Source organism: Parasteatoda tepidariorum, chromosome 10 (assembly GCF_982258835.1).
Source record: "Parasteatoda tepidariorum strain Cologne lab strain chromosome 10, Ptep-v5.0, whole genome shotgun sequence".
Taxonomy (NCBI): Eukaryota; Metazoa; Arthropoda; class Arachnida; order Araneae; family Theridiidae; genus Parasteatoda; species Parasteatoda tepidariorum.
This window is the reverse complement of record NC_141764.1, coordinates 94020114-94040187: the sequence shown is the minus strand read 5'-3', so window position 1 is coordinate 94040187 and position 20074 is coordinate 94020114. Positions and strand designations below refer to the sequence as shown.

Here is a 20074-nt window from a genome sequence, read left to right as displayed (position 1 = left end):
TTTCATGTATAGAATACTTTATTTTGTTAGGCTTTGCAAATTTCTCCCTTGGGTTTTGTAGATTTCAGCAGCTGAACTGCTGCGTAGACGTAAAAAATGAACGTCTCGTGGGGAATCGTTAAAAGACATAAAAAATAGAAGCATAATTGTCACCATAGGGGATCGCAAACACAAAAGGTTATTCGATTTTTATCTAATATACTTGGAACACTAACATTATGTACGGGTACAATCATTGCGCTAGATGGTTTAAGTCAAGTTTTAACTGAATCAAATTATAGGATTCAGTTGAAACTTAGCTATTAAATGCAGGGCATGTTAAAGAAAAATTTCATTGACCATGAGCACTTTTGTTGTTAATCATTTTTCAGTGACAATATCAAAATGCAGCATTTATGAGATTACTCTGCGTTTATGGGAAGCCGCTAAAATAAGAATCACAAGACCACCCTATTCATCTGATATTAATCTTGTGGCTCACTTGTGGGAGAAGATATTAGGAAGATTTTCGCACTTTTAGGTTAACTTTTGTGCGCTTCCGTACGTAAGATTTGAAATAACTGCACATGTGTTTATTTCAGATGCTAAGTTTTTTTACCTTATCTTGACGTGGTTAACTTTGCAAAAACAAAGCTAAAGGCACGCTGTTCATAGCTTTTAAATGCTGTCTTTTTGCTGAAGCCTACCTTCGAACTAAGGACATGGACATGGAATTCAAATTTGAAGAAGTGTAATGAAGAAATTTATAAATGAATTGTGCGATATTACAACAGTTGGTTGATTTAAAAAAAATAATAATAATTTTATGGGTTTTTGTTTAGAATAGTATGGTTGTCTAATCGCACCAAGTCCGTAAGAAACTAAATGTATTTTCGTTACTTTTAAATTATAAATTATATTTATATTTTAAATTACAAAATTCAGTTGGGCGAAGTTTAATTTCCATAATATATTTTTCGGTTGTAAATACAAAGTTTGTTTGATTTTATTTAAAAGATAAGATATGCTCTATTTTCCCCTTTAAATTACTTGAAGCAAGAAACCTTACTCTGGTACAAAAGTGTCAATACCTATAGCGTTTGAATTACTATTATTAAAACTAATTTGGTATTTATTTTAACTTCTAATAGTTATGGACTTGGTTGTGCACAAAAAAAAATAAATATTTTCAGTATGGGATCGTCGTTATCAAAATATAAGAGTGATTATTTGGATCAAAAAGCATACTACACTGAAATTTATAGCTTCAAACTATATATAAGTATTAGCAAAAAGATTTTTTTTCCAATGCCCACCTGGAGAATGACCTAGGTCATACAGGTATCTGAAGGGCAGATTTGTTGGCCACTCTTTCAGGGGCTCCATATTAGGAAGGCCAACGTTCCTCTCACAGTAAGGACAGATAGTACAGAGAAGGAAAGAACATCCATGCCTTGCCCGGGATTCGAACCCAGAACCTTTCTGATGCAAGGATTAGCAAGAAGATGAAATATTTTACTCTCTATTATTTTGACTAGTGATAAAAACAATCCCATTTAAAGAATCTCTCTCTCTCTTTCACTCTCTCTCCCTCTCGCTCTCTCTCTTTTTCCCTCTCCCTCTCTCTCTCTCATTTTGAATTTATAGCTCTTTAAACATAGCAATGTTAATAATTGCTGTACATATTTAGAGAGTTTTTTAAAATATGCAAGGAGAACATGTTTCAAAAATATATGCCCTCCAGCTGAAAAAATGATCTAGGCACCTTAAGGGGACTTACTTTTGTGGCTACGGTTAGCATCGCCCAGACGGCTACGGTTACCATAGCTATAAAGAAATTTCATTATTCTAATCTTTAAATATCAATTTGCCACAAGTAATTAATATTTTTTTTTCCATCAAAACACCTAAACACTACATCCCTTATCATCTCGTTAGGACAGTGTTTCCAAACCACTATTATAATTCTTAGTAGTCTATGTGTTCTTCTAAAAATTTAATCCGCTAGTTTTCATCTTTTGCATCATTCTGCATAATTAGGGTGAGGAATCTGAGCACTTTTTTCATTGTTAATGAATGATGAGCACTATTTTACAATTAGTTTAAAATATTCTTATTATTTTTTTAAATATCACGTGACTTTGAAAATTTGTTTCAGATTTCACGCGTAGAAGAATACTCTGAATAAATATTAAATGGAAAATAGGAAATTCCATCTAAATGCTGATGCCATTTGTTAAATGCACAATGATTAAAATTTATTACAAAGAAAAAAAGAAGACATTACACACATAATGATATCAAGTGTTTATTTCTATTAAAAATTTAAAAGAAAAATTAGTTTGACAGATATTCAGCTAACGTCCGAGGATCAATTGAAGAGTAAAGGGTGGTTTGATTTTCATATAGACATGAATATCAGTTGGATAATAAAGTAGCACAGGTGTAGTACATAGATAATATAAAAATAGTAATAATAGTCATTGGAAATCCTTTACCATAAATGAAACCCGCATTAAGCTAAATTATTTAGAAGGAAGAATTTTCTACTAAAATCAAACAATCTGTTTGAGTATGTCAATCTCCAAAGAAAAATAGCCAAACTTTCAACTCCTACAAACAAAATATAATTTTATTTATGCTCATTTACTTAAATTTTAACATGCTGAAATTTATTAATATTAAATCATGTTAATAGTATTTAATATAAATATTATTCATTAACATTTGAATTATATTGATATTATAATTCAAATATTAATAAATGCTTATATTAGGTACTAATATATATGCAATATATAGCGAAATACTGTAAATTATGCTTAATTGTGAACCTAATGCAGAAATTAAATTTCTGAAATCTTCGGCGACAATTCTAAATAATAAGCTACATTCTTTTCGTGATCGGAACTTTCGAATACGCAATCTGGGGAGAAGACCTGTTCCATGTTTTAACCCTTCTCCTCCTCTTTTCAGTTGTATAGAAATGTACTGTGATATTTTCCAATTTCTTAATTTTTTCCGTAATTAAATATCACAAATATTTTTGAAGAACATCCACAAAGATTTCTTTTAGAAGTATGTTTAATGCAGTTTCCAGTTCCATATAGTTTCCTAACCTAAAAGTTTTTAATCTATTTGAAAATCACCGCAGAAACTAATGTACTTCCTTCATCTATGATTCTCTGCATGCTAAGATTGAAAGCAGGAGAAAACTTGCCATAGGTAGAGGGGTCTGCTCTACGTCACCTGTAGCTCATTTCGATTATAAATTTTGTTTTGGTTTTGTGATTAAATTTAAAACTATATTCCACTACATTAGCGTTCTAAAATGGTGGAGTTTTGCAAAACTTTTTACTTTCATTTACGTAAGTTTGATATTTTTTCGCGAGTGTATGCGTATTTCATCAGTTTTAACGCATGTGCGCTTGAAGTATGCATTCGTAAATACTTCAAATTTTGCGCATCGGAGTCATACGGATGTTAACTTAAATTTTCGAAATATACCTGTTTAGAAGTATTTTAGAAGACAGACTGGATTTCTTCTTTTATTCCACAATAAGAAAAAAATATAAATAAACAAGAAATAAAGGCAGGGAAAAAACACTCGTGGAAGAATGGTCTAAAGGTGGCGGAGAGCAGAGCAGGACTCTCTGTGGCAACACTTCGCATGCTTTCACCATTATCATGTGGAGAGTCATAGTCAGGGCTCGAAAAACAGCCCGTCCGCCCGTCCTCGGCGGTCAAAAATTCCCCGCGGACAACGAATTTCTCGAATCCGACGTCCGCGCGGACGGCCATTTTCCCGTTAATGTTCGTGCTACATTTTCAATTTTTGTTATCTTATAAGAGTCTACCGCCTCACTTCTAAAATGACCCTCTAATCTAGAAATACAGCAACATACTGCAGAGGTTGAAAGGGCTTTTCAGCAATAAACTTACAAAAAAACACATTACGTACTGGTCTTTAAACAAGAAGCGTTAAGCGCAATTATGAGCATCTACCTAAATGGAAAACCTCTATCAGATTTCAGTGCAGAAACCTCTATAAATCATAGACTTGATTGTGGAACTGTCAAACGTCATATTTTATTCATTTAAAAAAACGCAGCACCCTCGGATAAATTGACATTCCAGATAACTTAACCTTTGTCATTTAAATTATTTCATAAAAGAAATAAATTATTTCACAAAAGAAATACTATGTCACTATTAGTAACATAGTATTTCTTTTATTACTGTATAATGTAATCCTAGTAACTACTAATTCATTGTGAAATTTATATAAATGTTTGTAATAAATAAGAGAAAATTAAATTTTTATTTATTTAGAAGCTACGGGTTAGTTTCAAAGGAGGACGGGTACAATGTTGGACATGCCGTCCTCGAGGACGGGTAAAATTTCTGAGTTTTTTCGAGCCCTGGTCATAGTAGAAGAAAGTACTTTAGTTTCTGTTTTTATTTTCGAATTAGATTAAAAACTTTTTAGTTAGGAAACTATATGGAACTGAAAACTACATTGATCATAGATCGGAAAGAAAACGTCGTGGGAATTTCAAAAAATATTTTTGACAAGTAAAAGCTTAAAATATAATTTATTTATTTCAAATGGCAGAAGTGAACTGACATGTTAAAAAGCAAAAACACAGGAACAAAACAAAAAAGTAAAAAGTCATTTTCTCAGGAGCGCACTTGCTTCCCAATATCGCTCGGTAGACGACGACCCGCGGAGGGCCCTGCAGAACAAGATGTGGCTGCCATCGAAGACAGCTTGGCTCTTGCACAGAGAACAATATGGATTAGGTGCCAGCCCTAAACGAAGCAGGTGTGCGGCTAGGTAATCATGTCCGGTATATAGTCGAGACTGAGCCACCGCTTCGCGGCGTGGCCAGTCTGGAATGGTGTTCTGTTGAATATCTCTCCACACTTTGGTTTTTACCCTTTCTGATAATTGGTGATGGAAATCCCCATTGATTTTTGATATAACAATCCTTTTTAAAGTTGAAAAGGGGACTGGGCTACTAAGAGCCTTGAGAATTCTTGTGCTTCTCTTTAAAATACGTAATATATTAAGAAATTGGAAAATATCGTGTGTCAGTGGGTGACTAATCCCCTCACTGTCTAGCGGCAGCTAGACTTTATGAATGAGTCTATACACTCTCAAAAAATCCAGGGCAAGCAAAGGGGCCGTCGCGAAAGTCTCCTTAGAAATGTGAAGACAAGCCAGAAATTGCTCTGGGGACGCACTCTCCACTCAGCACAAACTGGGAAAACCCTGTTGTCATTGCAAAAGTAGCCACTCGATCCTCAGGTGGCCGCTGGCAAATCTCGACAGCACTGTCTGGTAGGCTCTATCGCAGTTTTCCTGCGATAGAGCCGACCAGACGGCGCTGTCGAGATTTGTGATGGAGCCCCAATACCAATGGAGCCCCCAGGACATCTCCGCCAATACCGATCATGGGATGGAGGGACCATAGAGTTGAAATAGTAGGTAGAGGAACCAAGTTTGCTTTACTCCTTCCGAAAAGACGCGCCATAGATAGCAAGCAAAGAGCAACAATCACGTGATGGAAAGAGTGCAATACTTGGCGCAGTATCACAAATGTTTACGCACAAAATGTTTTAAACAGCTTTATTTCGATATTACCGATGCGCAAATAATCGCAGCATTTGAAAGAGAGCAAAAAAATATTTTCGTTAATCACATTTCTTTAATATTATTAAATGGGTTTTTAAAACATAAGGAGCTTTTTTTTTTAACAAATAATTTTTAATTAAAGTACTGCCTTTATTAAAAAAAATTAAGTAGTTCTCGTCTTTACCCTTAACACTATTCCTTAAAAACTTATTCATTATATAAAAATAAAAAACGATATTTTGCACCACTTATATTTATTACTATATTCAGAAAAAAAAAATTGTAAATGTTTTTATTGCAAAGACCTATTTAATAAAAAAAATTAACAACATATATTGTAATAACTATTATTACATTTAACTATTGTTATTTTTTTTTAAAAAAAATAATAACTTCGATACAAAAATCACGATTTTTTAACGCTTACCAGGGCTTAAAATGTGAATTTGAAAATGTTGCCTTTCTTCTTTAATGAAACATAAGTTCATTTAAAAAATAAATTTTATCTTTACGTTTTAAAAGTTTTATCACTGTTAGATAAAGCAAATTGTAAAATTAAACAGATTGTCTGAAAAAAGTTCGATGCTTAGAAATAACGTTAATGTTGCAACACTTTTATCATTTTTATTTATGCTCACCAAGAGACTGCTCGAGAGGTAATATTAAATTTCGGGAAAAATAGCTTCGAGGAAAATAAAACCCGTTTTTAGTAGAACAGATTAGTTAGAAAACATATTTTTGATTAAATTTAATAACGTCTAGAATTTTATTCATTTATTGAATACATTAAATTATTTACAATATTAATTATTGTAATAAAGATTATTTACATTATTAATTTAGAATTTTGACTTCTTTTTTCCTGACACTTAAAATAGATATTTTCAAAAATTAACTACTGTTGCATTTTAACTTAATACTCAACAATTTGTCTAAATAGGAAATAAAATATTTATTCTAATATAAAAGTTTTCAGCGCCGAATAGAGAAAAATATAAGATTAAAAGTATTAAACTAATAAAAGAAAATAATAAAAGAGTTTAATTAGAAATTTTACTTTGTATTTCATGTACAATCTAATTCCATAAGTTACAAGGAAAATTGAATTGTACACGCAAAGTGACTAGTAGAAAAGCTTTCGAAATTTAAACGAAAAATTCTTAAATAAAAGAGAAAGCAATTAGAATTTTTACTTTGTACTAAATTGTAGATTGAAATAAAAAAACCATAATCATTTTATGGACATTAAGAAAATTACAATGCCCCTCCATAAAAAACGTAATTTTCTTAAAAATAGTAAGCGCATTTAAAACTACATCTTTCAGCCAGCTAGCAAATAAAATATATACAATCTATACAAAGGTAAAAACAGTTGAAAGTTTACAAGAAAGGTTCAGGATGTTAAATCTTTGCCCCACAGCCAGCTGTTAGCCTTGGCCGTCTGAACAATTTATTCCATACCAATCCATCACATGAGCTAATTTACTGCATTAATTTACTCCTATACAACTTAGCCACTTCTATGTTATGTTTTTTAAATTTGTTGCACTAAATCAAACTAATTCTACACTTTAATATACTAGTAAAATAAAGTATTTCCAATATAGCAACTATTTTTAAATAAAAAGAAGATAAACAAGTACTTAATGATTATTTTAAATGTACCTTAATTTATTTTCTAAATAGTACATAATTTGTATTCATTTTATGTATAGTAACAGAATTATACAATTTTATTAAAAATTAATAATCTGAATAGCTGAGACTACTATACACTATTTTATATTTAAATACTAAAAATATTTCATAGAATTTAATTATTCATCAAACATATAAGAATATACAAATAATTGGTTTTTTAAGCATTCCTATATAATTTAAAAAACACAATTTCTTATGTACCACATTTTTTATTTAAATATATAAATTTAAAGGAAACATTTCAGAACAAGATAAATATTGGGTTTTAGTAATCAAGAGGTAAAGATATACAAAATCTTCGGAATATACAGAAATGATATCGACATTTAAAGAGAACAAAACAAAACCGAAAGTTAACTGTTCCTTGGCGCTAAAGTATCTCGCCAAGGAAGCCAACAAAGCTTTGCAGCTATTTCAGCTAAAAATAGAGTATATATTGAAATATACTTAAACATTATAAGTTTAAAGTTTAAGAAACAATAAAAACTTATGTTAAATGCAAAAAAAGTGAGCAAAAACGATCGTAATTGATTATTAAAGCAAATAAAACATGATTATCAGAGCATGACTGAGTATCGGAAAAATTTTAAAATCAATTTTAAAATAGAAAAAGTGAAAAAAAATGTCGCCCTTTCTTGTAAAAAGTTATCGGACAGTCCCTAGAAAGCTTCTCCGTGCAGCAAAATGCTCAGGACTTTTGTACCATTCTTATTTCTGAATTAAAAAGACAGACAGTTAATTGCATCAGACGATCGCAATGCTAAACGAATGGACGGGAATCGAAGCGGTCTCAGTGAACGGCGAGTTTGGGCTACAGTCACGTGACTTTATCTTGTCCACGGGTCGGGGGTTATTCTACTCTCTCTACCCAGTATATCAACTCTATGGGAGGGACCCTCCAAGACTTTAAGTCATTGTTTTTCCTGGAGTAAAGCTCATCAAAAGTCAATGAGGCAACTGAATACAATGGCTCAACCGAGACCTGCTTTGCCTGGAATATATCGTAGTGCATTCAACTGAAAAGAGGAGAAGGGGAAGGTTCAAGACATGGATTCGGTCTTCTCCCCAGATGGCACATTCGAGCAATGCGATTGCCAATAAATAATAGAATTCATTACCTATTTTAGTGACATCTACCGGACTGATTGCAACGAAAGAATCGCTTATACGGTGCACATGCGGAGATAGTATTCGGTGAGAAGCAATCTTTATTGGAAAAGATTTGTATATCTTATTTCTACGCTGGCAACGGTTCTCACGTCCTATTTGATCCTGAGCTTTTGCTGATATTCTGTCTGGTTTCATTTTTCAAAATTTAAATTTAATAATTAAATAATGTTTTCCACTTTGACTAAAGCTGCTCCTGCTTGCAGTTTATTAACCCGCAGTTTTTCATCGTCAGCACAGGTATTATAACTTTAATAATTCTATTTTATGAATCATTAATTGAAAGACACATCGCCGGTGTGTGCATTTCTTGAGTGTATCGTGAAGTGCAATATTATTTTTTGATTGATGCATTGAAATATTGTTTGTTTTGCAATCCAGATTCAAATGAATCTTACATTTTCAAAAACTTTGCAGTTGGAGTTGTTGATGCTCCATATTTTACGTTTTTGAGACTGAGAGATAAAAGTCTTAAATGATCATCTTAATTAATAATCAATCTTCTTAAGATTTTCAAAACAATTTCATTTGCCCCCAATATTATTGTTATAGCTAATTTTAGCGTTTTATTAACTTCAAGTGGAAAATGTTTTTAAGCTGTTCCCTCCGTTTTGAAAACTCACCCCTGCAGTAGCTACTAAGTTTAGAACGAATCCATTGAAATGTATAATTAATAATTATCACCTGAATTACAAATTTATTAAGGTATCTGCTTTTTTTTCTTCAAATTGACAGAAATCACTGTTACCTGACGTTACCCCTTAAAAAGTATGCCTGGAGATTCTAAACATTGAATTCTTTTAAAATGCATTGATTTAAATCAATATTTAAATAGGCTGATTTTATTTATAAATCCTTAATATTTTGCATGAAAGAGCAGTTTATTTAGTTACTCATAACTTGCTTTTTGGAGTGTATTATTCAATAAAATTGATAATATTATAATGTTATAATTGATAATATTACCTATATAATGATATCATGATAAGGGGCCGTTCAAAAAGTACGTACACAAAAATGGAGAAATTTTGAACCCCTCCCCCCCCTTCAGGATGTACGTACTTTTTGAACGGCCCCTAATGTGAAAAATATGAAAAAATATTAATTTTTCTGATAATTGATAAAAGAAAATTGATTCTCTGTTTAAGTAATTGCACACTGGTGAAATTATCTGTGTTTTATAAGTTTAATTCTGATTACTATTTCAAATATATTTTTTACTGGATTATTCTCAACTCTTAAATTTTTAAAATTATTTCTTTTTCAGGGGGGATATTAATAAATTTTTTAAATCTGCATTTTTTTAAAAGATGCATCTTTAAATGTTTATTTTCTCATAATTTTCAGTTTAAATTATATAAAAATCTTACAAATTGTTTATCAGTTAATAATTATTTTTTTTTTAAATATTTATGTTCAGAGATTATTTCTTTGCATACCTGTTTCTTTTTTCAAAAAAAAAAAAAAAAAAATTTAAATTTAAAAAAATTTTGATAAACAGCTTAAAAGATTTTGTTCTGAAAATTACTAGAAAATGAGTATTTAAAGGTAATTTTTTTTTTTAAAGTGGTATTTATCTAAAAAAAATTTAAAACTTAAAAAATTATATTTATTATAAATAAATTATATTTATTTTCTCTTTAAATATAAATGCTCTATGAATTTCAAAGTTTGTGCATCTAAAAGAAAATTCTCAGATATCACATTCAGACTGATATTTTTGTGAGCTTTATTTCACTTTTTATGTTATAAGATTCATTTCAAATTTAATCTTTTTAATTTCAGAGGAATGCCAAAGTTGCTGTTCTTGGAGCCAGCGGCGGCATTGGCCAGCCCATGTCTTTGCTTATTAAACAGAGTCCATTAGTTTCTCATTTATCATTGTATGATATTGCTCATACACCAGGTGTTGCTGCAGATTTAAGTCACATAAATTCCAGGGCTAAGGTTACAGGTCACATGGGACCAGATCAATTAGCGGTATGTAATTTGCATATTGTTAGTTTTTTTTAAATGTTCAAAAGTTCTCTTTAGTAAAATTGACTAAAAATTAATTATAAACACTTCTATACCACAATTCTAATTGTGATTAATTATTTTTTCAATGTTTTTCCTGTGAAAGGTCAATGTAAACATTAGTATATTAAATTAGGAAACTGCCAATTAATGTTGTAAATTTATTCTATTAAACATCATCGTAAGTTTATTCCGTGTAAAAATCATTTTAAAATTCATAGTGAAATTTTTAAAAACAAAAAAAAAGCTTAATATATAACGATAAAAACTGCTCCCTATTTGAATTGTTATAAGTCTCTTCAAGAAGTAAAAATACTTCACATTCATTTCTTCTTATTCGTAGTCTATCTCTATTCCTTAGATAAATTTGTTTTTCAAATGAAAAAGATTATTTTACAAATCTAGATAATTATCTGTTTCATTGCAATTAACCCATTAACAGAATGTTGTTGCATAAGGGTACAATAATTTGAAATCAAAATATTCAATGTTTCTGTTGGAAATGTTTACAATGTAGAAAAGATAAACAATAATGGATGAGATAAACAATAATGAAAGATAAACAAAAATGAACGATTATAGAAGTTGATAAGCAGTACAAATAGGGAGCATAGACTCCTAGTTTATTAAGTGATTAAATTTTTTTTTTTTAATGCAGTGAAGCGGCAGTTCATTTTAGGTTCTTTTCACAGCATACGAAATTAGTTAAAAAAACGTTTTGGTAATGGTATAATTTTTTTTAAAGTTACAGTATAGGCTACGTTTTAAAATTTAACTATATTTTATTAATTGACTTATGAGTTATAATCCCAAAAGTTGATTATTAATTAATTAATTTTATTTTTTTAATTTGAAGTAATATTTTTTAATTTTCTTGTGCCTTTTCTTCATTATAAATGCCTCAGTTGATATGGGTATAGTACAGTTAACTAATAGTATTAAGTTTATTGTGCCATTCATAATGCTTATATTTAAATTATAATTATGATATATTTATTTAATCAAACTAAAATAATTTCTAGACTTGTAAAAAAAAAAAAAAAAAAAAGACTTTAATTGCATATTATCTTTCTTTGACTAGAATTTTTATTTCATTTTTCTCTTATAAGCAAAATATTTTAATTTTTTTTTTAGCTTAGATTCAGCTGCTATCTATTCAATCTTTTTCATCTCTTATACTTTCAGTATGCATATGTGTTATACTAAAAGCTAAGTTTTTGTATTAATAGACCCAGTTTTTTTTTTTTTTTTTTTTAAGAAAAATCATTTTTTTATTATTATTTTTATTAAAGAGAACTAACACAGTGTTTTGAAACTCGTGATCAAAAATTAGAGGAATGATAGAAAGCATCTAACAGTGTTCTTCCGTCCTTTGATGCTCCCTTTTTGTAAAAATAAGCCTTTTGTAACTTCCCTTTAAAAAACTTTTTTTTATTCATATTCCATTTAAATAAAATAAATTCACTGTTTAAATAATAATTACACACTGGTAAAATTATCTGAGTTTTTGTGTTTCATTCCAATTTCTCTTACAAATATTTCGTTTGTTAGTATTATTCTCACCTGGTTAAATTTTGATAAGTTTCTCTTTTTTTTGGAGACAATGTATTTATGAAATTTCAATACCTTTACCCATTAAAATACCTTTTTTTTTTTAAAAAAAAAAAAGAATGCTTTAGATGTTTATTGTCTCATTTTCAGTTTAAACTATAGGAAAAAGCAAAAGTTTTCAAATTGTTTATCATTTAATTATTTTTTAAAAATCTTCATATAATTTTTTTTTTTTTTTTGAAAAAACTTTAGCACAGTGATTGTCTTGAAATGACTAATTATTTTAACTTCAAATTTTTCTCTTAATTTGATAATGAGTTAGTATTTTTTGAAATACACATAAAATAGTATAAGAGGGTAATTTTAAAATTATTAGGGATCAAATTCAGTTGTTCCATAACAAAAAACATTTTATAAATTTTTAGGCTCTTGAGTGAGTCGAAACTCAAAATTTCCTTATATGTGAGGAAGCACCCTGCTCTTTTTTATTCCTAGGGAGAACTCTGCATCTAAACAAACAATCTTGCCATAATACATGGGCAGAAAGTAAGCTGCGAACCACTAGGTGGTACTGAATTAATTAGAAATAAATTAAATGATATGCACCACTTGCAATGTTACAGGTATAATGCTTTCTTTACCACAATTATTAGCAATTTATTTATTATTTACCCTTCATGCTGTTAATTAATTTAATCCCTGTATCCATTTGGTGTCTCATTCTTTCATGTGACAGTAACGGATACTTTCGAGTGATTCACTGCTCTCCGCCCTTGCATTGTATGGTGAAAATAGTTTACGCAGAGGTCTTCTATCCCCTTTCAATTTTTGCCCCTGAGTTTATATCACAACTATTATTTGTGTTTATTCTGTGCTTTATATTTATTTGTTTCTGCTTCTGTAAGAAAATTTACCTTCTTGAATGTTTAACTTCTAAGAGTTGTAAATTTTATTTTGTGAGAAAAGGCACTCTGATTTTTTCCAAAATGATATAACTGAATTAGGAGTTGTTTTTGTCTACTTATTGTTTTAAACCTAACCTTTTATTTATGGAAATAATTTGTAAAAGTGCCATACTCAATTAAAATTTTTTTTCTTTTAGGCATGTTTAGATAAATGTGACGTTGTAGTGATACCTGCTGGAGTTCCACGAAAACCTGGAATGACCCGTGATGATTTATTCAATACAAATGCATCTATAGTACGAGATTTGGCTGATGCTTGTGCTAAAGTATGTCCTAAAGCAATGGTTTGCATCATTGCCAACCCTGTAAGTACTTATTTTAGAATTTACATTATTGAGTATTCAAACTTTATTATTTTGCATATAAAACTTATTTTGTTTGACTACTTTACAGCTATATGCTGTTTATTTATGTCATTGTTTAGTTATTAAGAATTGCTGTGTATGCTTTTAAATATATTTGTACCCCAATGCTTTAAGTAACGGTATTGTTAAGTATGATATCCAGGGCTCTGTCTAGGTTTTTCTGAGAGGTACCTATTTTGTGAAAATTATATTAAAAAATCAACACAAAAATACTGATCTATCGTTTCTGACGAGACACAAAAATAACATTTTAAGAAAAAGTATTTTGTGAAACTACCGTTTTTCCTAAAGGTTGCATTTGTGAAGGTACCGCTAACGGTAGTAAATTTGGCTTGGACAAACCCCTGGTATCCATCTGACACTTTCTTAAATTTAAAAAAAAAAAAAAATTCACATTTTTTTAACTCTGTAAAAGGTTACAGGATAAATATGTCATATAACTTTGAAATTTTTAAATTTTATGTATAATTATATCTTAACTTAGTTATAACTTCACAATTATTGCTGTTTTATATAATAGTGTACTTTAAAACTCCCTTTATTTTAATGTTATGAATAGATGGTAGTAATTTTATTATCAACATTGTGCCTTAGATCAAGGGGGGAAAAATCAAAAGATCATCTGCACTTAAAAATAAATTTGAGTGATGAGAAATGTGTAATATAAAGAAAGATAATTCTAAAAGCATTTGCATGATATCAGTGAACTCTAAAAAATTTTGATTATATTTTTATTGTGCTAAGAATTTAAGAAGTTACAACTGTAAAAGTTTTCAACTTTAATCATAAGATAATTGACTTTAAATCATGAGTTTTAAAGTACGGTTTTTTCAACTGTTAGTCACTGAACCAGTTTTTTCTATTACAGAGTGTGTAGCGTTTTTAAAAAGTGTTTATTTTTGATTGACGTTTTTTAAAAGCTCTTAAAGGTGCTTTTTTTATTCGAGGTTTGTAAAAAGTGCTTAAATTTTTATCTTTAAAAAAAAATTCTTTGCAGTGTCGATTGTCATTCTAAGTTACAAAAAATTCATGATTTTCACAATTTTCTCTACAATATTTATCAGAAACTAGTTACTTTATCATGATAATGTAAAGTTTTTGAAAATGTTTTTGAATTTTACTGACTTTGTTTATTAATTAAGAACTTTAAACAATAGAAAAAAATAATTTTTAGTACTGAACAGATCCTAATTATGATTTTTTTTTTTTTTTGGAAAGGGATTAAAAATATTCCTTGAGTGCTTAAAAAGTACTTAAAAGGTACTTATTTTTTGTTGAGAAATTTGGCTGTGCACCTATAATTTACAATTCAATTTAGAAAGTTTTTCTTCTTAAATATGAAGGCTTTTTTTCTTCAGTTATGATAAAAGAAATAAAAATGATAAAGTTTTAAATTTTCAGTTCTTGCGAAATTTTACATTGAATTTAACGAAATTTTACATACGTAATGACAACTTTGATATAAGTAAATGATTAGAAAATCAAAGATTATTGTTTTTCTTTGATTTTCTAATATCAAAGTAGTCATTGCGTATGTAAAATTTTGTTTCATTTTGACCACTCCTTCTTGGTGCGCTAATTTTTTTGTCCATGAGTATATAAAATGTTTTTATCATGTTCTTTAAAAATATGAAAGAAAAACATAATTTCTGGAGCAAATTATCTTTTAAACTTCTGTGATTTCAGAATTTTTATTTTATCAATTTAAAGTTGTAGCTGAAGCAAACCAGTCATTTTCAACTTTTTTTATTCCGAAATGAGAACAGAAATATCAGCATAACATAATATTTCTTTCTTTTGCGATGAACGAGAAAAGTATCTTTACATTGTAATTCTCGGGGGGGTGAGAATTATTTGCTTTTGTATTTTTTTTATAGATATTTTATTGCTTTAACTATTTTTTACTCTGTTTTTTAAATTTAAAATCTATAAATATGACGATGCAGAGTATAACAGTTTTGGTTATACCTATCATTTCAATGAATATTATTGTAATGTTTTTTTAAATTTATTGTTGTGTTTTTGTCTGAGAAAATAGTAACTTCGTTAAGTCATGAAATTTTAAAATATAAAATGTAACAGATACCCTGTATATCATATCAGGGAGTATATTATGATTTAACCTGTGTATGCATATTTTAGTTTATGTTTAGATATGTTACAACATAATATTTTTACCTGTTTCTAGGTAAATTCGACTGTGCCCATCACTGCTGAAATTTTCAAGAAACATAATGTTTTTGATCCCAACAGGATTTTTGGTGTAACTACTTTAGATGTTGTCAGAGCAGATGCATTCATTGCAGAAGCCAAGGTATGGCCAATTTAATTTTTGAAAGTACCAGATATAAATTTATTTCTCTTGGGACATTAAACTTCAACCAACCGAACATAAACTGTGTAGGCATTCGAAGTTGTATTTCTTAAATTTTGTTATCAAAATTATATTATAAGATTATGAGAAAAATTAAATTAAATTTCATTAAAATCAATGTTTAAACTCCCAAATGGTAAAATTTTATTAAAAACCTGTTTGGGTGTCACATAAAATACATAAAGTTTGAGCGTAAAAAAAGAACAAATAAACTTTACCGCTCATTTACTAAAATGGCACTTAGCGGTTCTACCACTAAACTTTTCAAATAATAATGTGGAAGCCTGGCATTTTCATATTGCAAACAAGCAAAGGGAATTTTTTTTTTACATGCATTAGGGAAATTGTGTTAAGTGCATGGAGTTGTATAGTAATATATAAGCATATTTAGAAATTTTTTTTTTTTTGCCGTGTGAGCATATTTATAGAACAAAAGTGGATATTTTTGAAATTTTATTAAAAACACAAATAGTAAAAAGTTTTTTTCTATGAAATATTTTTGAATAATTTGGTTACTTTTAATTTTGAGCAAAAAAAAATTTTGACCTTTTGTTTTAAATAAACTAAAAAACCCAAAATCTTTTTGGGGAAGGCAGACAAAAAACTTTTCTAGTCTTGCTTCTTTGTTTTACTTGTTTTTATTTTTAAATTTATTCTAGGTTATTATTAGACTAAATCTATTGTTATTATATTCTATTAAGTATTATGTAAAATGATACTTGTGAGAAATAAGTACTCCTGCTTAAGTACGTTTTCCTAATAAATTTGATGAGATCTTGCTGATTTTTATAAATTAATATATAATTATTTTATGTTTTGACTTTTTTAATTCCATTAAGGGTCTTGATCCAGCTGAAGTAAATGTTCCAGTTGTTGGTGGACATGCTGGAATAACAATCATTCCTTTAATTTCTCAATGCAAGCCATCTGTTTCTTTTGAAGCTGACAAACTAGATGCTATTACAAAGAGAATTCAAGAAGCTGGTACTGAAGTTGTAAAAGCAAAAGCTGGAGCTGTAAGTTAATACCTTCAGTTACTCATTCAGATGTGCTAAATACTTTTGCATTTTTGTAATATTATCTCAATTCTATTTCAATAGGGTTCAGCTACTTTGTCAATGGCTTATGCTGGGGCACGATTCACTTTTTCAGTGAGTATTCTAAATCCAGTTTTTTCTCACTGTCCTGAAATTAATGTCTTGTCATATGGATAATAAATAAATATCTATTTCTTTCCTCCAGTTATTAAGTGCAATGAACGGAAAGCAAGGTGTCATTGAATGTGCTTATGTTAAATCTAGTGAAACTGATGCTCCATACTTCGCTACTCCCTTACATCTTGGGGTAAGATAAAGTAGTTTTTGTTGAACTAAATTTTTTTTAATCTTTCCATTTATTACAGCATTCAAACAAATGATCAATACAATACGATGATACTTACAATCAAATGATTTTTTTAAAAAAAATCATTGATTTAAATATATATATATATATATATATTGTTGATTTTAAAAGTTTAAAAAAAAAAGTGTTTTAAATTATTGATACTTTTATTATTTTCTTTTCTTAGTTTTAAAACTTATTTTAAAAAAATTGTTGCATTAATTAATTTTAGTTAACGAAATTACTTTCTTTCTCGGTGTGTGTTAAATTCCTACACATTTGAAATTACATTTTTAGAAATCTTGAGATTAAAAGTACAGATTAAATTAAACATTTAATGCTGTCTTAATATAGACTTGCATAGCTGTAGAAAGTAATTAATAAGTATGAATTTTTTTCAAAAAAAATAAAAAAAATACAAATGTTAATTAAAATTTTACCTTTTGATTGAAAAGGCATGGAATTAAAATCTACCTTATATTTTATTGGTGGAAAATGTATATTTTTGAAGCTTGAGGTTATATTAAAAAGAAATTACTCTAATGTGCCAAAAATAGAAGGAAAAAAAAAAAGGCTGATGAATCCAGATATTTTTTTCCTCATATACTGCCATTCTTCCCTTTTAAACTCTATTTAAAGCAGTAGAATTATTAACTGGTATTTTTTTCTCATATGTTTACAGTACCTTTGACATAATCAGATTTTCTATTAAGAAATTTTGTGAAAAAAAATTCCGATGAGTAAAATTTTTAACGAAAAGGCCAAATCTACTTGTTTACCAGAAACTCATCCACTTTCCTGGAAGTATTGAAAATGTGGCTTATTTTTACATGCCCCTTGCTATTTTAACAGTACCAAAAACTTGATAATGTTGTATGAAAGCTTTTTTTTTGTGTTACAATTGTATTGAGTTCTCAGTCAACTTACTAAAGTTTTTTATTTTTTTGTGCTTAAGTAGCCTCTGACTTGTAAAATTTTTCTTACAGAAAAATGGAATCGAAAAGAATTTAGGACTCGGAAAACTCTCGGCGTATGAAAAAGATTTAGTAGAAAAAGCTATCCCAGAATTAAAAGGAAATATCAAGAAAGGAGAAGACTTTGCCCACAAATCTTAAAACAGTTGACAGAAAATTAATAATGGAAGGTAGACCAACAATTTTTCTGTAAATAATTCAGTCTTCATATGCAATTTGTGAGTGAAATAATAGATTAAACTGATTTTTTAGACTTAGTTTTATTAAAATATGTTTACACCACATACACAGCTTAAAACAAAAAAAAAAAAAAAATTATGAATTAAACTAGATTGTCAAAAACAAATGACAGTTTCCCTGAAGAAGTTTTGAGCTAATCTACTTCAACATAAAATACATTTTTGTAATAATTGATGCCACAAACATTAAATAAATAGCAGCAGTTTAAACTAAAAAAAAAAAAAAAAACTACAATTAACCATATCAGAATGTTATGTAACAACAAACAAAAAGTTTAAATAAAACATTCAATAAACAAAGACATTGACAAGAAGCATATAACAAAACAGAACACATGACTAACATATGAAGAAAAAAAAATTAAAAGTCTGGTCAAAAAATGAGCTCAAGTGCAAGATTAAAAATAAAAATTATCCTCAAACCACATTTTCTTAACATTTAAATAGACTAATAAGCACAAGAAATTTTCTCATTGAAACCAGATTCTAATAATCCTCATTATATAGTTACAAGAATACTATTATCACAAGGGTTTTGTTTTAAATCAAGTTGAAATGTGCATGACAAAATGCACCTGTATTCCTGTTTATTGAGGTATTAACATTATGTACAGTAAATATCACTTTAACAAGTATTTACAAAAAGGTGAATTATTTTAGTGGCAGTGATGCTTTTTTACACATGAAACCCTTATACTTAACTCAGGCAATGCAAATAGACAATAGTGCATACATGACAGATCATGAAATGTATAGGAAAACAGACTACATGTTAGCCATACACAATGATATGCCACAAGCCTCAATCTAAAAAAAATGTGATCAAGACATTGAGAAAATTTAAAACACACATACATTTTTCTATCATAAATGACAGAGCCATTAATTACTAATTGATGTAACAGTGATTTAAAAAAAATAAAAATCTTTAATACCTCAGTCACCGTATGTTATTAAACACATTTGAAATTTGCTACATGATTGAATTTTTATAAATAACAGTAATTCCTGAACTATTATAAAAGAATTTAACTTATTTTGATGTATAAATAATTCATAGAGAGCTCATACAAATGATACAGTAAATTAATCTGAATTTTTTTTCTTCACTAAAACATTGTTTCAAAAACTTTTGAATGTGATAATTATTAAATAATTGTCATACAATACCGTTGAGTGATAGTTTTGACCTGAACAACATAACTGGCAAATTTTTCAACAGTAACAAATTTTCTCCAACTCACACAGCCCAGATATTAAAGCATTCCATACAAAAGATATAACTTGTCTTAATATAATGTATATTTTTAAAATATAATTTTGATAGTATTATATTTTAAATCATCTATGTTGGATGCTACACAGATCAAAGATTTATAAAGAATCATGCAACAGTTCCCTAGCAATAATTTTACCTTGGGTCCTATATTGTGATGTCGATATCTTGTAATATTGGTCCTATATAGGGCCTGCATAGAACCTAATAATGGACATTAAATATCAGGTGCATCTGACAATTCTATATAGGACCAATATTGGTTTGAAATTGGATGAATTGGAAAATTCTAAATAGGTCCAATATCTGAAAAATAACAGGTTTTTGAAACCTTATTGAGCCAAGATTCATGAATATTGGCCCAAGTTATTTTGCTGTAAGAGTGAGAACATATCCAGAACAATTCAACAAATGACTATGTTTGGATATTGCATATTTTTTAAATC

The 20074-nt window shown here is 28.7% G+C and overlaps 1 protein-coding gene across 1 annotated transcript; it reads left to right on the top strand.

Moving 5' to 3' along the window:
* The first annotated feature begins 8591 nt into the window (after positions 1-8591).
* Mdh2 (malate dehydrogenase 2) lies at positions 8592-18370 on the top strand. The gene is made up of 8 exons (XM_016071939.5): positions 8592-8725; positions 10271-10465; positions 13155-13322; positions 15571-15696; positions 16596-16772; positions 16857-16907; positions 16999-17100; positions 18126-18370. Exons 1-8 carry the CDS (start codon positions 8654-8656, stop codon positions 18252-18254), a joined length of 1020 nt encoding a protein of 339 aa, XP_015927425.1. The 5' UTR covers positions 8592-8653; the 3' UTR covers positions 18255-18370.
* The last annotated feature ends 1704 nt before the right edge of the window (positions 18371-20074 follow it).